This window comes from Camelus ferus, chromosome 3 (genome assembly GCF_009834535.1).
Source record: "Camelus ferus isolate YT-003-E chromosome 3, BCGSAC_Cfer_1.0, whole genome shotgun sequence".
NCBI lineage: Eukaryota > Metazoa > Chordata > Mammalia > Artiodactyla > Camelidae > Camelus > Camelus ferus.
Window position 1 is genome coordinate 77,046,289 of NC_045698.1, and position 15,991 is coordinate 77,062,279.

General features: G+C 32.6%; 1 protein-coding gene across 8 annotated transcripts in view; it reads right to left on the bottom strand.

The window, feature by feature from the left end:
• Nucleotides 1-15,991, bottom strand: part of APC (APC regulator of WNT signaling pathway) — a 126,038-nt gene that overhangs the window by 64,230 nt on the left and 45,817 nt on the right. For 7 of the 8 annotated variants that reach the window (XM_014565908.2, XM_014565914.2, XM_014565913.2 and 4 more), the window contains exons 2-4: nucleotides 10,754-10,906; nucleotides 1,762-1,846; nucleotides 402-603 (exon numbers count right to left, since the gene is read on the bottom strand). In XM_014565908.2, coding sequence (XP_014421394.1) covers nucleotides 402-603; nucleotides 1,762-1,846; nucleotides 10,754-10,888 — 422 coding nt within the window. In that variant the 5' untranslated portion in view covers nucleotides 10,889-10,906. Of the gene's footprint in view, nucleotides 1-401; nucleotides 604-1,761; nucleotides 1,847-10,753; nucleotides 10,907-13,634; nucleotides 13,668-15,991 lie in introns of all 8 variants that reach the window. The other variant, XM_014565910.2, reaches the window with a different exon arrangement.

The following is a 15,991-nucleotide window of genomic DNA, read 5'->3' on the forward strand; positions in this document are numbered from 1 at the left end:
TTAGAATCCCAAGAAAACTGCCTCCTCTATATTTTTAGATTTAACCTAAGCACAATCAGTAATATACTATTAAAAAAATTTTTTTTCTATTTTTTGGGAGGGAGGTAATTAGGTTATTTATTTATTTGTTTGTTTATTTATATATATGGAGGTACTAGGGATTGAATCCAGGACCTCATGCATGCTAAGGATGTCCTCTGTCACTGAGCTATATCCTCCCCCAGTAACATACTTTTTTGAATTAATAAATACAACATGCTAAGTGTTAAGTCCACCATACATAACTTCGTAATTCCCATCTTATATTATTGCAAAATAATAGCAAAAACTAGAGCATAAAAATTTACTATTTATTTCTTTATTTATTTTTTAAAGTTTACTATTTAATGAAGAAAAGTTACCTCTCTTTTTCAAGTTCTTCTAAATAACCGGTATTTTCTCTGCTTCCATTTACAAACCCTCTTCTTGAAAATGAACCCATAGGAACAGGACTGCACTCTCCTGAACGACTAGATACAGATCCTTCTCGGCTTCCAAAAGAACGGAGGGACATTTTTGACCGCAGTTTCACTCCAGGGAAGTTACTGCTATCTAAGTTAAGTTCTAAATAAAATAGAGACAAGTTTTTATAAAGCAACTGCTTTAAGTGGTCTAAAATATTGCTAATTCAAGTATATTATCTTTTAAAAGTGATATCTTAGGTTCACATTTTACATCTCAAATTTTAACTGACTTTAATATAACTTAAAATACATTAGACATAGTACATAAAGCCTTGAGAAGTACTAAATTATGGCAACTATTGAGCAGCAATTTATGTAGGAAACAGAGGAAATCCTTAACAGAAATGCTGATGCTCAGAGAAATTCACTGATTCCTGGTTCTAGGTAAATGTAAAGGTAGGAGAGAGAAGAAGAGACACAGTCCTAAAAAAAAACAGTAAGGCCAAAGCACATATGAAAGTGGCGGTGATCATTCTGCAATATACACAAATATTGAATCATTAAAAAAAAGTGTTCACTTTTTGGCTTAGAACCTTGCAACTTTAGATTTCTAACAGAGGAAGCCACAAATACACATGACTGAATAAACCACTATTTAGAAACAGAATGGCTAAACTTTCCTTCCAAAATCAGCTTGAGTCAGTAGGGGAAAAAGGAGGATGTTAAGGGAAAATTAGACAAAATGTCCTTCCTTAAATTCCTGCTAGATAAGAATATATTTTGGGGTCCAAAGGTAATTTCTCTGCCTAGCTTAAACTATAATTAAGCACTTACCTGATTTGACATTTGAATTTTTAAGCAATAAAATAAGAAAGACATTTTTTAAAATTCTACTAAAAATGGCTTATAAATAGCCTTTATATATGAGAAGATAAAGCATTTCTATCCTGGATGAAACAAAGAAGGTCACTGCTCCTTCAAATAAAGCAATGGGCCTAGTCCGTGGTACACAGCTTACTAACGGCCTATTTAGTGACTGGCAGAACAGCAAAGAGCTTTAGGAGCTAAAAATTATCAAGGAAGGAATCTAAAATAGTTTATTCAAAGCCAATTAAATGTTAACTGAAAAAATGACAAGCAAATACACTTTTCACATATTTGTACTTTAACAATTACATCCTAATAGGTAAGGCTATTATAACAAGAAAACTGATACCAACACTCTTTTAATCAAGAAAAGCTGTACTTAGATACATACACCTAAAGTTGACAACTGGAGTCTAAAGAAATTACTTTAGAACACTTTTTAAAAATCTACCTTTGAGACGCTCTAATAAATCAATCTGTCCAGAAGAAGCCATCGCTTCATCTTCAATACTTCCTTGTAGTTGTTTAAGTACTTCCTGTAAAAAAGAACACAGTATATTAACATGACAAAATTCTAAGTAACTTTCTGAAGACATGATTCAAAGTTTCTTGGCATTTAGGTCTCCTGGGGAAAAAAAGTTATTTCAGATCAATCTGAAAACATCATAGACTATAAATTACTCTACATATATTACTGATTTCTAATTATGAATAATAAATTATATCCCAACAACAGTAATATTTTATGATGGTGTTTATAGTCTCCATGCAATATATTATATATATATGGAACAGTTAAGATACATTATCTCTAGCTTTTGAAACAATATGATGAAATGGATTATTCTCATTTTTCAGACAGATCAACTGAGACTCAAAGACTAGCCCAAGCCACAAAAGCTTTATTTAGAATCTATCTCTTTAAGCCTATACCACCATGGCCATGAAAAACAACACATTATAATATGCTATTTTATTTAACAACCCAATAAATAGCAAAGCTTTTCTATACCACATTTATGTACATTCTACTAGTACACTTAATTGAAATTCAGCAGATAGTTAAATGACTGTATGCTCACCATCTCCTGAGTTTTGACCCACTGTTTCCTTTCCCATCTAAATCCTTGATACATTTTTGTCAAAGAATGTTGGAAACTAACTTTTATTTTCTACTAGTTTTTCTGTATGTTCCTCAATAATAATTTGTGTGACTTTACATTTTACATATTCTGAGGCATTCCATTTTAGTTCACAGTAAAGTCTTCTGTTAGCCAATTAGGTTTCCAAATTGTAAGACAACATATTTGAATATTTATGATCTTACAGCTATGGGCAGTGTTCCTTTATATGAAAATTATCCATAAAGAGACAGAAAAGGAAATCAGTAAAAAAAAAAAATGAGTGACTGTAGCAAAGACAATTTCTCTGGTTTATCTTGACAGTGACACTGCAAGCACTAAGAAAAGAATTCCTATGTTAATAACAAGAAATAGTCTGTAACCTTAAGATCTAACCTTCAAATAATAGACCATGTTGGAGGAAAAAGGCTTAGATGAGTAGATGTGGGAACGTGGAAGTGACTGATTATCATGTTCAGAACTTATGTCAGAGTGTATCACAACTGTGGGATAGGGAATAAATTTGCACAGGGATGCCTTTCTCAAATGAATGCAGATTACTTTAAAATGTGTACTATAAACATCAGGACACCATCTCTTCCATTAAGTTTGAGAACTATCACTATAGGCTACCTGCAGTTTTCAGGATCCTGATTCTCTTCCATCCACTGCTGCTTGTACTCTTTCAATGATTTTTTAATCTTATCCCTATTTCTTAAAATCTGCAGTCTCACAATTCAGCAACTACCTTTCTCAGATAACTTCCAATTATGTCTCTAATCATAAACTCACTTGCAAGCTGCAGACTTACTTTCCCAGTATGACTGAGAGAGGCTTTACATCTGGATGATATGCACTTCATATGTGAAAGTCCAAACTATCATTTTGTGCCACTACAACCTGTTCTTTGCCATGTATTCTTTCAGTTAAATGGCAGTAACTTCCTTTCCCTCCAGGTTCAAATCCTTAGCATCACTTCCTTCACATCCCCAATCAGTTATCAAATTTTATACTCTACCTCTATGATTTCTCTTATAGTCACCCCTTTTCTATTCTTACTGTCACTATCCTGGTTATTAACCCCACCTGCTTACTACTAAAACAATCTCCTAAACGGTCCTACCTTGCACAGAACTATCAGTGAGCCTTTTAAAGCACAGTTCTGCTCAGGTCTCTCTTTATACAAGATTCTTCTCCAGAGCCTACAGTGGTAGTTCTCAAACTTCAGAGAGGATCAGGATCACCTGAAGAGCTTATTAGAACAGACTGCTGATTCACTGAAGTCTAGGGTAAAGACTGGGAATCTGCATTTTCAATAAATTCTCAGGTAATGCTGATCTGGGAACAATCAAGACGTTAACAGTAGTATTCTATTGAAGTTGGGATTATAAGCAATTTGGGGGGCTTGTTTTTTGTTTCCTAATTTTAAAATAATAGGTACTACAAAAAATGTTGTTTTTCGAAAAGGTACAAAGATTTAAGAATTCAAAAACAACAATAAAAAGAAATCCTTGGCACATCATAGGACATATACCTAATTTTTCAAAACTACTGGTATATTAATGGTGTTTTAAAAAATATGTTAAAGAATCATAAGGAAAAAATATTAAAAAAACCACTAAAACCATAAATTAAAAGGCCATGTAAACCTGGATGTCCAACAATAAAGATTAAATAAACGTATGGCATTAGGCATATAATAGAATACTATACAACTCAGAAAATATTATAAAATATTTAATGATATGAAAAGGTGACTATATTAAATAAAAAAGCATGCTGCAAAATATAATCCCATTGATTGCATGCCTGCATAAAACGTGCTAACAGAGACAAAAATACATACATTACCAAAGGTTACCTCTTGTATTAAAAATTTTTTTCAATGGATGATTTTGATACCTCTTTTTGTTTGTCCATATTTTCTAATTTTTAAATATAGTGAATATGCATAACTTGTAATACAAACTTTTAAAAAAGTTTCTGTGCATATTGTAAGATGTCTACTGATAAATGCTGTAACCATAAAAGTAAATAAAACTATTGAAATTTAATGTTAAAAAATTTTTTTTAAGACTTTCAAAGAAGCCAGCTTGGGAAGCTACTTATTCCAATGATATTTTGTTAAATTATTTTTGTAAATTCTGAGTTATGAACCTCATAAAAAAATTGCACATGTTTACAGTCACATCCAGTTAGTTTGCCTCAAGATGACATCATCCAGCATGACTACATTACTCACTACTTTCTTGTGAATAGTTTGACTATTTCATAATAAAAATTAGCCTTAAATTTTTCTCTGAATTACTGAGATAAAACATGCATATGAAAAGTACACCAATCTTAAGTTTCTGATGTAATCTAAGTATTCGTGTAATCACTACACAGAACATTTCTAGTACCTCAGGAAGTTCCCTTTTGCCCTTTACCAATCAATATCACTCCCCAGAGGTAACCACTATTCTGATTTTTGTATCAGTTTAGCTGCCATGCTTATGAATGTCATATAAATGAACTCATACAGTATATAGTCTTCTGTGTTTCATGTTTTCTGCTCACCAAAATTCCTATGAGATTCACCCATGCTATTGCATGTATCAGTTATTTTTTTTTAATGCTGTGTAGTTATCCACTGTCTGATTACAGCTCAACTGATTAAGCTTTTATCCTCTTGATGGGCATTTGGGTTGTCAGCAGTTTGGAGGCTATTATGTAGAACATTACTATGCACATTCTTGTACAGATCTTTAGGTGGACATATGCACTCAACTTCTCTTGATTACACACCTGGAAGTTTAAATGCTGAATCATAGATTTTTAAGTTTAAAAGAAAACTGGTGAATGGTTTTCCAAAGTGGTTGTACCATTTTATACTCCTACCAGCACTGTATAAGCATCCTGATGCTCCATGCTGGGCATGACCAGCGTTTTCAATTTTAGTGATTTAAGTAGGAATGAAATGATATTTGTACTTCCCTGAGGATAAAGAATGCTAAATCCTTTTATATGTGCTTAACTGACCATTATCCTTCCTTTCTGAATTGTCTTTTCAAGTCTTCTGCCATATTTTAAAAACTGGACTTTTACTCTTTGTATTCTGAATCAAGTCCTTTGTCAGATATACGTATTGCACATATTTTCTTTCAGTCTATGCCTTGCCTTTTCATTTTCTTAACAGAGTCTTTTGAAAAGATTTTAAAGTTTTAAATTTGATGAAGTTCATTTTACATCTCTCTTCTTTTATGTCTAGTGTTTTATGTGTACTAAGAAATCTTCGCTACACCAAGGTCAAAGAGATATTATTCTATATTTGCTTCTAGAAGCATAAAGGAGTCTTCTGATTAACAAAAGTTTTTGGTTTTAATGATGTCCAATTTATTCTTTTTTTTCTTTTATGGTTAGTGCTTTGGCATTCTATTTAAGAAATCTTTGCCTACTCTAAGGCATGAAGCTATTCCCTAAGTTTCCTTCTAGAAGGAAACTGTTCTTTCACATTTAGGTCTATAATCCTTCTTGAATTAATTTTTGCTTATGATTTGAGGTAGGGTTCTTGGTTCTTTTTGTTTTTGTTCTCCCTTCATACATATATTTAATTGCCCCTGCACCATTTATCAAAAAGACCACCCTTTCTCCACTGATCTGCAGGAATGCCTTGGTCATAAATCAGGTGACATATATGTGTAGGTATTCTTCTCAACTCTGTTTCTGTTGGTCTGTCACTCTACTTACCACACTGTCTTAATAACTTTACAACAACCTTACATTAATTCTCAGCCACCACCTCTTTAAATATTACTTTTGCTTCATTCACTTCCCTGACCCTTCTGAGACTTTAATTACATTTGCCTGTATCTATTTGCCTGTGTCCTTCATAACTCTTACATACTGTTTTTTGCTTTCCTTTTTTTTCTCTTTGTGCTTCAGTTTATTTTCTATTGACCTTTTTAGATGTTCACTAATCCTGTCTTCTCACTAGTTCATTAATTCTATGTTTAACCTGTGGTCAGGCCCACCCAGTAAGTTAATGTCAAAAATATTTCAGTTCTAGAATATCTATTTGATTCTTCTTAACTACAGAGCACAATTTTCTGTCAAGATTTTCTGACTTTTCATCCACTTTATCAATCTTTTCTTTTTTTTCCAAGACGTTTATAATAATTATGTTAAAGTCCTTGACTACTAATTATAACATATGGATTATTGGATTTGCTTCTATTATCTCCTTGTTTTCTTGATTATCATTTTCCTGTTTCTTTGTATTTCTTGTAACTTTAAATGCCAATCATACAAATGATACCAAGAACAAGAAAGACTTAAGATCAGATTTTCTCTTGGAGAGTTTGCCTTTTCCACCACTCAGGTCTGATCTTCTCCATCCAACTAGGAACTGAAAATGGGTTGCAGTTGCAGTGTAAGTGAAATTCATATCTAATTTGGTTCGCCAAGTTCCTTGAATGTCTCTCTCCTTTAAATTTAGACTGAAACTTGTGTGGAAGTATTCCTCTAGCAGGACCTTACTTCCTAACATTCTGCTCTCCTCATCCATCCCCAGCATCCTTCACCAAAGCAAGACTCAGCCAATGTCCCATGCCTTTGGAGAAAATATGGGAAAACCAGTCATGCATTTGGAATTCCTCTGAATGTCAATACTTCACATCTGCCCAAATGTTTGTCTAGACCTCCAATAGTTTCTTTCCTCCAGTGGAGTCCTTATGCTTGTGCCAATGAAGAATCATCAGTCTGTACCCAGAATCAAGAAATATCCCTGTAGAAGAAAATCACCAGTGATCTCAGTTCATCTAAAAGGGCTCTTTCCTCTTGGGAATTTTAGTTAATACAATCCTTGATGACTTCACAGTTCTCCAATATCTTTGTAAGTATGATTTTTGTTTTTTATCCAGTGTTTTTTATTTGCTGCAGTAGGGCTGGCTGATTGCCTGGGGCTGCATACAACCTAAAAGAAGCCCTCAATTTCAAAGAGCTTTTAAAAGAAAATGCAACACAACTGCAAAGCAATTCCAAATAAAATATTTCAAAAAGAGTTTTGAGAAAAGATAGCTTTTTAAATTAACATGTAATATTAAAGCAAGAATATTCACTTGTATTTATAAATTCTGGAAGTTTGGTTTTAAAAAATTAGTGAATTACATTATATAATCATACATTACTTTAAAAAATTTTAAGGCTTTAGAAACATCAGATAATTATTTATTAGAGATGAAATGTGCTGTGGTGAGATCAGAGAATAGAAAATATTTATTGATGAGTAACTGTGTCATCTCAAGGGGGTTGCTACTTGACTCACTCCTGTTTTCCTAAATATATCAGAGTTACAGATTCTTTTCATTACCAGATACAAGTACTCTTGGTAATTAAGTCTTCAAAATTATGAAGTATGTCGATTTGGGCTTTTATTTCTCATTTTTTCTTATACTCTGAAAAGAAAAGATATTTTACATATATATGGCTTTACAGTTTGTAGAATATTTATAAATACATCATTTTGCTAAAATATAAAAAAGATACAAATGGTTAATTAATATTTTACCTACAGATAATTTTTTCTATACCATGTCATCTCTTGGTTTAAATGCTTCACATCTCACCATATTTAAATTACTGCTATGCTCAGCATTTTCAACTAAATCAAACTGAGTTCTAGCCCTGGAGTAAAAATACAGTACATAACTTCTTCTAAGTTTAGCTATAACGTCTGTATTTATTTGATTCCAGGTCATCTAAATCTGATGAAATCTGTATTTTATTTTAATTATAGAAATGTCAAACACATAAATACAGAGAACAGTGTAACAAACACCTGTGTATCCTCACATCTTGCCTTAATAATTATCAACTCATGGGCTTGTTTCATCTACACCCATAACCACTTCCTCCATTCCCCACCAACTCAAATTTATTTGGAAAACAAATCTGAGACATTATATTATTTTTTCTGTAAAAAATTCAGTATGTATATTTAAATAGGGATTCTTTCTAAACACAACCACAATGCCATCATGATACCTAAAAAATAAACGTCTCCTTAATATTATAAAATATACAGTGCTCACATTTTCCTAACTGCTGTACATTTCCCTGTGTGACTGACACATACTCACACAAAATATTTTTATAGTATCAATGACACATAATCAACAGCAAAGCAGTATTCTCTTTTGCCACTAGATGGTACTACTGCATAAATTTCAGAAATCCTGATATTATCTAGCTGGAGGAGACCCATTTTGCCTTCTATAGGTAAATAGATTAATGATCAGGAAACATAATTCCAGATCATATAATGTATTCCAAAGTCTAATAAGTGATTTTGGGGAGGGGGGAGCAATAACTATTGTTTCAAATTAACTTTAATCCAATGTAGGAAGTGTCAATGTATCCAAGTGTCTTTCCACAAATCAATATTCTAAGACAAAATTAACAGGTCTTAGTTTCTGCTCTTCAACAGCATAAAGCTTCTTAAGGAGAGATAACATAAATAATTTTAGTTTAAGGGTATAACTGCTATGATACCATACGCCCAATCCTAAAGAAATATGGACGGCTTTGCAAGAAAATCTGTAAAAGCACTTGCTGAGTAATAATCAATTCACAGTTGAATTCAGGCATATCTTAAATAGTAATATTCATCATGTATATTATACCACATTGGTAAGTGGTCAATCTGATATTGTAGAAATTTAAGGATCTGACTTGTATTGTTACTCTGAGAGACATTTCACTTCACATGGAGATAGATCTAAAGATAGATTAAAATGTCTCCCAAAAATGAGTTTTGAATTTGTTCAAGTAGTTAAAAAAAAAAACTTTAAAAGGGATCTCAAAATTTGGCACTATAAAAGAGACATTTCAGATAGGCACACCAGGAAGAATTCTCTGCAAAATATACTTCTACAGTAGCTGAAAGAGTAGCCCTGCTGGGAATTTTAAATTCTGTATCTTTAAACTTCTTAAACCACATGCCATGCATAATAATTTTAGATATATTATGGTGATCAGTGCTTAAAATACCAAACTCCTCTTTTTTAACCCAGTAGGTAATTGATTCAGCTGTTTTTAAGGTCACCCATAGTTTGAGGTGAGAAAAAATGTTTCTCTATACTCTACCTTATTTCCAAAAGGATTTGAGGTAGGTATCTCGGAGATCTGTCATTGCTGAGGACAGTTTTTACCAATAAGTAGACAAGAGTAGAAAAGATTCATAGACAGAAAGACAGATGGATAGAAAGAATAGTACATATGAGTAAAAGGCAGAACTGTTATGATATTGATTACAAAGGGTAAAAGAGAAGCAAAAATAGTTCAGTGATATACAGAAGCTTGAAAAATAAGGGAGACCTCAATATGCATGGAAAAAGAACTAGAAGAGAATTGGAATGATTAAGGAACAAGAGTAGTGAGCAGACAGGAAGAACAGGGTCAGGAACCCCGATGTTAAAACAGCTGAGGGGTAGAAATAACACGTATCAGGAAGAATTTTTAAAAAGGGAATGAGGTAACAGTTTTGTTGATGATCTCTATTTTATAAAATTATTAAATTCAGTAAGAAGAGAATCTGCCTAAATAGCTGAAATTTAAAACAGCTAAAGTTTTAACTTCAATTATTTTGAAAACAGATCATATTTTCCCCACTGCAGACTAAATATTTTATAATTTTTCTTGGAGGTTATCACAGCTTTTCAATGTGATAAGGCAAATCAATCTCAGGGGCTGAAGTAACGTGTTATGGAAATCATCTCCATTAGTGCAGTGACTATTTTCCAAATAAGGCAACTTAAGTCTAAGGTGATGCAGCTCAGTTTACGGCGAAACCAGGAATTAGGACCAGGTACTGACTTTCAGTTCAGGTCTCTTCCTACTAGGGCACCCTGATTTTCTTGATCATCTACCATTGCAGCTCTTAAGTGAAGACAAGATCTGAGAGTTGGGGAGGATGACTATACTTAAGATACTTTATAAATATCTTTAAGATATTTTATAAAGTTGTGAGGCTAGTTTCTATGAGTTACACAGAACACCCAGTCTCTCTATAGTGATAGTAAAGTTGGTCCCTCATTTTTTAATCTTAAAAATAACTAACTAGTCACTAGGATTTTACAATCATTTTCTTTATATGATTAGCTGGATAAATTCAGAACATTTTGTTTAAAAATATAAATGTTAACTTTTGCCAGAAAGAGCTTAAATATTACTGCTTAACTTAAAACACACTTTTAGGTAAGTGAAGTGTCTAACCCCAAGTTTATAGGAAGGAGTACTGAATCAAAATGGATAAACTACAATTAAAAGTCACAGTCTTGATACCTTCATATTAGATGCCTCAGTTTCCAGTTTTGTAAGATGATTGGAATTATCTTCTAGCTCTTGTCGAAGATTTGAGTTCTCCATCTTCAGTGCCTCAACTTGCTTTAACAACTGATCATATGAAGCTGCAGCCATCCTTGGCTACCCTTGGACCTATAAGGTTAAAAAGGATTTTGAAATTCACTACTAAAAAATATAGTGGCTGCTTGTTTACAAAGAAAGGAAAAAGAAACAAAACCCTGGGGACATTTAATAAGAAGAATTGTGTTAATGTGGTAGTTTCAGTCTTAAAACAACACTGTGCAAGTAACAGCGTCTTTCTAAGGGAACGGAACACTGGGGTTCTAACTGAAGACAAACAGGACTAAAACAGAAGAGAACTTCACTAGTGTTTGAATACATTTTCCTTTTCACAGGTGGATGAGATTTCTCTTAGGTTAGAATTTTTTCAAGGTTTTTAAGATATTTTAAATGGTTTTACAGGCAAAACTTGGGAAATACAATCATTGATAAGAAATTGATTTATATTGGTAATATTAATTTCTTTCTGGATTTTGTCCAATAGTCACATAATTTTACAGCAAGAATGGATGAATGAGATAAGGTATTGCATTCTATCACTTCTTGTTTGATAAAAGGCTAATCTTAAACATTTTCCACAGGGAAATATGAAGTTCCAAGAAGGCCTCATTAAAAAGGCAGTCATTTAACAAAATAGACACAAGGGAAAGGATTAGACCAAGGCTTCAAATCTTTTGGATAGAAAGATGATAATAATTACTAATATAAAATTCTATTACATTTATCCAAAAGAATGAACATAATAGGCCATGCTATGGCATATGTGTCTTGGGACCACTGTGCTCAGACTGAGGCCAAAAGACAGTTAAAGGAAAATGGATGATTTTAGGAGTAGAGACTCAAACAGAAGTGCAGCAGAGCCTGGCAATTAATTATATGACAGTGAAAGAAGGAAAAAAGAAAGATATAGAAGATAGTCAGGTAGTAAGAGGTCCTTGGTCTTAAGTATTAGAGAATGCTAGGAGTTATCTTAAGACCAACCAAGTTCCAGATGATGTTCTTTTTAGTTTAATCTCAAACTCACTTGGGAATAAATAAAATCCTACCTATCCTTAAGAAATAAAAAATATAACAAAGTTTGTACTCAAGCAATACTTAAAGATATGGACATAAAAACAAGTTTCTATAATAAAAATGCACTACATAAAATAAGGCAGACAAGTTAAAACACTGGCTAGTTATGACAAAATTGGAGTCCAGCAACTGGAAGGTCCTTAACAAGAGAAATTAGGGGACTCAAGTCTCATCTGTTCTCCAGCAGCTAGAGGCAATGATAATCCTGGTGCAACCCTCTGTCACCTGAGGAGGAAAAGAAGTCCTGGGAAGTTGGGATCACTCACAAAAGTCTTCGAGGCTGAAAAGAATGAGCACTAGACTTGTATTTGGAGATCTGGGTCTTAAATTCAGTCTTGGTCATGGTTTTACCTTTGCCCTTTTATTTTAATTCATTTCACCATTTGTAAAATGGACATTTACTATCTGCTCTAATTTAATTCACAGGGATACTGTTAAAATTAAGTTACAGAAGGAAGGTCTAAAAATAAAAGTGCTGTGTAAGTATGTTATATTATAAAATACATATGAAACATAACTTCCTTAGAAAGACCTAACTTTGACCTACCGTTATATAAGTCCCAGTCCCCTGACCAATGGACAAGAGGTAAAGAAGTAGTTCACTCTCTTGAAAAGACAGAAGAGATGCCTCAAAAATAAAGGAGGAATTCATAGGTGGGATCACTTATCTGTTTTACACCATACCATTAATAAGCAGATCTGGAAATAGATAGCACATTTAAAACCATGTGACAGAGGTGGGGAATCTGACAGTATTTAATAATTTAAGCCCTAAATTCTTCATTTCAAATAAAATGTTAACAGGTTACTTTGCACTACAATAATACCAAGAAAAGGCAGTAACAAAGAGAAAGAGATAGGTACACAGAAGTATGTTAAGACACAGAGCTCTTACACACCAACCACAAAAAGAGCTAGATGGGCAAGATGAGGAAGAGACTACTAAGAGTGCGCTTTACTGGAGGGAAAAAAATTCATTCCTTCAGATGGACAATTAAAACATTCAATCATTGTTTCCTCCCCTTTAGAATCAAATCAAATTTAAGTCTTTTCTGCTCTAGACAGCAAGGTTTTTCATGAAATTTTACAGGAAAAATGAGAGTAATATTTTGCGTTATATCCTTTTAGGATATTGCAGCCATCCCTAACAAAACTGCTTTCTGAAAAATTAAAGAAATCATTAATTTACTTTAGAATGACTTTTATACAATTACAAGAATTTCATATCAAATATTTCTTAAATGCAGGCCACTTGGCAACATTTTAAAAAAATCAAAATTTAATTCATGAAATGGAGAAAACTTGTGAATCTTTCACTTTACTGAGAGTATACAAACATCTCAATTTGTTTTTCAGTAAAGATGCCCACTAAAGAGATCTTTACCCCTTAAGAGTAGGGTAGGGGAGAAGAAAGCAAAAGGACTGTCATTTACGCTTTTACTCAAATGTTCACTGCGGAACAAATTTACAAGTATCCTTAGAAATTAATGCAAAGAGGCTGAAAAGTTTAGGCAAGCAAGGGATACTCAATTAGAATTAAATCTGGAGGATTCTTTATCATAATTTAAGAAATTTGCAATCAACTTTTAAAAATTAGTCAAGCTTTTATTGTTTTGTTTTAATGAATTAGAAAAGATGTATTTGCCAGTACTTTTACATGGTAAAATGACAGGAGAGGAAAATACCAATAGAAAGAGAAGAAACCGAAAGAATCATAAAACATTACTTTGTTCAATTCCATGCAAATGAACTTGAAAACCTAAATGAAACAGATAATCAGACAATGTAATTTATCAAAACAAACCACATAAAGATGGAAAATCTAAAATTTACAATAAAAATCACTATTAGAAAATAACATTATTCAACATATTAATGGATCTACATAGAAAAAAAAATTATCATACCAAAGGTGATGAAAAGACTCTATAAATTCAATGCCCATTCTTGCTGAAAATACTGAACACAGAAAGACACTTCTTTAACACAATGTATGTCAACCCCAAAATCAGCACCATACTTAATGTGGAAACACTCAATATACTATATTCCTAAAGTCAGGGAAAGCTGTTTTTACCACTCTCACTCATTATAGTAGTCAACACAACTAAAGAATGAAATTAGCAAGGAATACCACTGGTAGATGATATAGTTCTTTATCTAGAGTATAAAAAAGAATCAACTAAATATAAGATAATTCAGTAATTTAGTGTGGTACAAAATATACAGAAATCTCTCCTTTATATGTGCAAAGAGAAACCAAGTAAAGAGGAAACGGAATAAAAGATCTTACAACACTTCTGTAAGACAAAAAGGTAGGTTTCAACAAATGGGAAGACATACCTTGTTTGTGCATATAATGATTCAGGGTCATAAGGATGTCATTTCTCCCTAAGTTAATTTATAAATTTTATACAGTTCCAATAAAAATACTATACAAGATTTTTTTAAAATTTTGTTTTCTGCAGTTAGACAACTGGAAAAATCAAAGAAGCAAAAAAAGGAAAATATGAAAAGAGAAGAGTAGGAGCAGACCTACCTACCACATATTAAAATATTGTACAAAACCATTATAATTAAAATCATATGTAGTTAACTGCTTTGTAACAGTAAGTTAATTTCTTAGTTCTGACTGTTATACTATGAATGTGTAAGATGTTAACATTAGGGGCAGCTGAGTGAAGGGTTCATGGGAATTCTCTACTATTTTTCCAAAGCCCATAGATTAAAAAGCTATGATACTGGCATCTGATCAATCAGGGAATACATTTTTTAAAAAATTTCAGAAGTAAATATATGTAAATTTAGTCATGAAAAAGGTAACATCTCAAACACATGTGACAAGATGAACTTAAATAAGTGGCAGTGGACACAGGACAGTCATGAGGAAACAGACAGAACTGCACCTATTCCTTATACTATACACTAGGAGAAACTACAAAAGGACAAGGAATTTAAATGTTTAAAAACATCATGTGGCATTTAAATTATGAAAACAGCTCCCTTTTAAATTGAGGATACTAAAATGGAATACAGCCTCTTCCAAATAGGCTATTATGGAGCTATGAACATTTAAATCTTAACTGATTTGTTAATAGGTGTAAGGCACATGGAGGGCCTATTGGAGCTCTGAAGTGGTGATGTCTAATTACTATGCTAGGAGTAACAGATCGGATTTTTAGGTTACTTCAAACAAACAGGAAAGACTTATTTGCTATAAAAGCATAACTATTTTAAAATAAATATGATACATCCATGCAGTGGAATTATTACATTGGCATTAAAAGAATAAGGTTGATGTAAAAACCAACAACAACAAAAAAGGCAAAAACAAAAAAAGAGAGTGCAGATCACTATGTCTCATATTGTCCATCCTGCTCTAGTAAAAAATAAAAGGACTGTATAAAGATAAAAATGTCATTGAAAGGATATACAAATATACAGCCATTGACTCTGGGAAAAAGGTCTCAGGTTTGCTGAGGCTTTTCCTTTTTTTTTTTTTCAAACTGAAGTACCACCAGTTACAATGTATCAATTTCTGGTGTACAGCACAATGTCCCAGTCATGCATTATATACACACACATACATACTTACATACATACATACACATATATTCGTTTTCATATTTTTTTCATTACAGGTTATTACAAGATTCTGAACATAGTTCCCCATGAAGTGTTCTTTTTCACTGTAACTTTTTGTACGGTCTGAAGATCAAAGCAAAAAGTTGGTTTTTTTGAAAAGACTGAACATGATTATGGAGACAGAAGAGCCCAAACATTTAAAATGAACAAAATTCAAAGGTAGGGGTGAAATGACTCAAGAAGCAGCAGAAAACCTTAACAGTTCTACAACTATTGAAAAACTGAAACAGTAGTTAAGTATGTCCCCTCCTCCCAACACAAAAAATACAAGATCCAAATGGTTTTACAGATATCTTCTACCAAACATTTGAGAAATAAATCATTCCAACTATACAAACTTTTCAAGAACAGAAATACAGGAAATACTCCCCAATGCATTCTATGAGGCCCATACAATTATAAAAGTCAAAGGTAGTGTGAAAAAGAATAATCATAGGC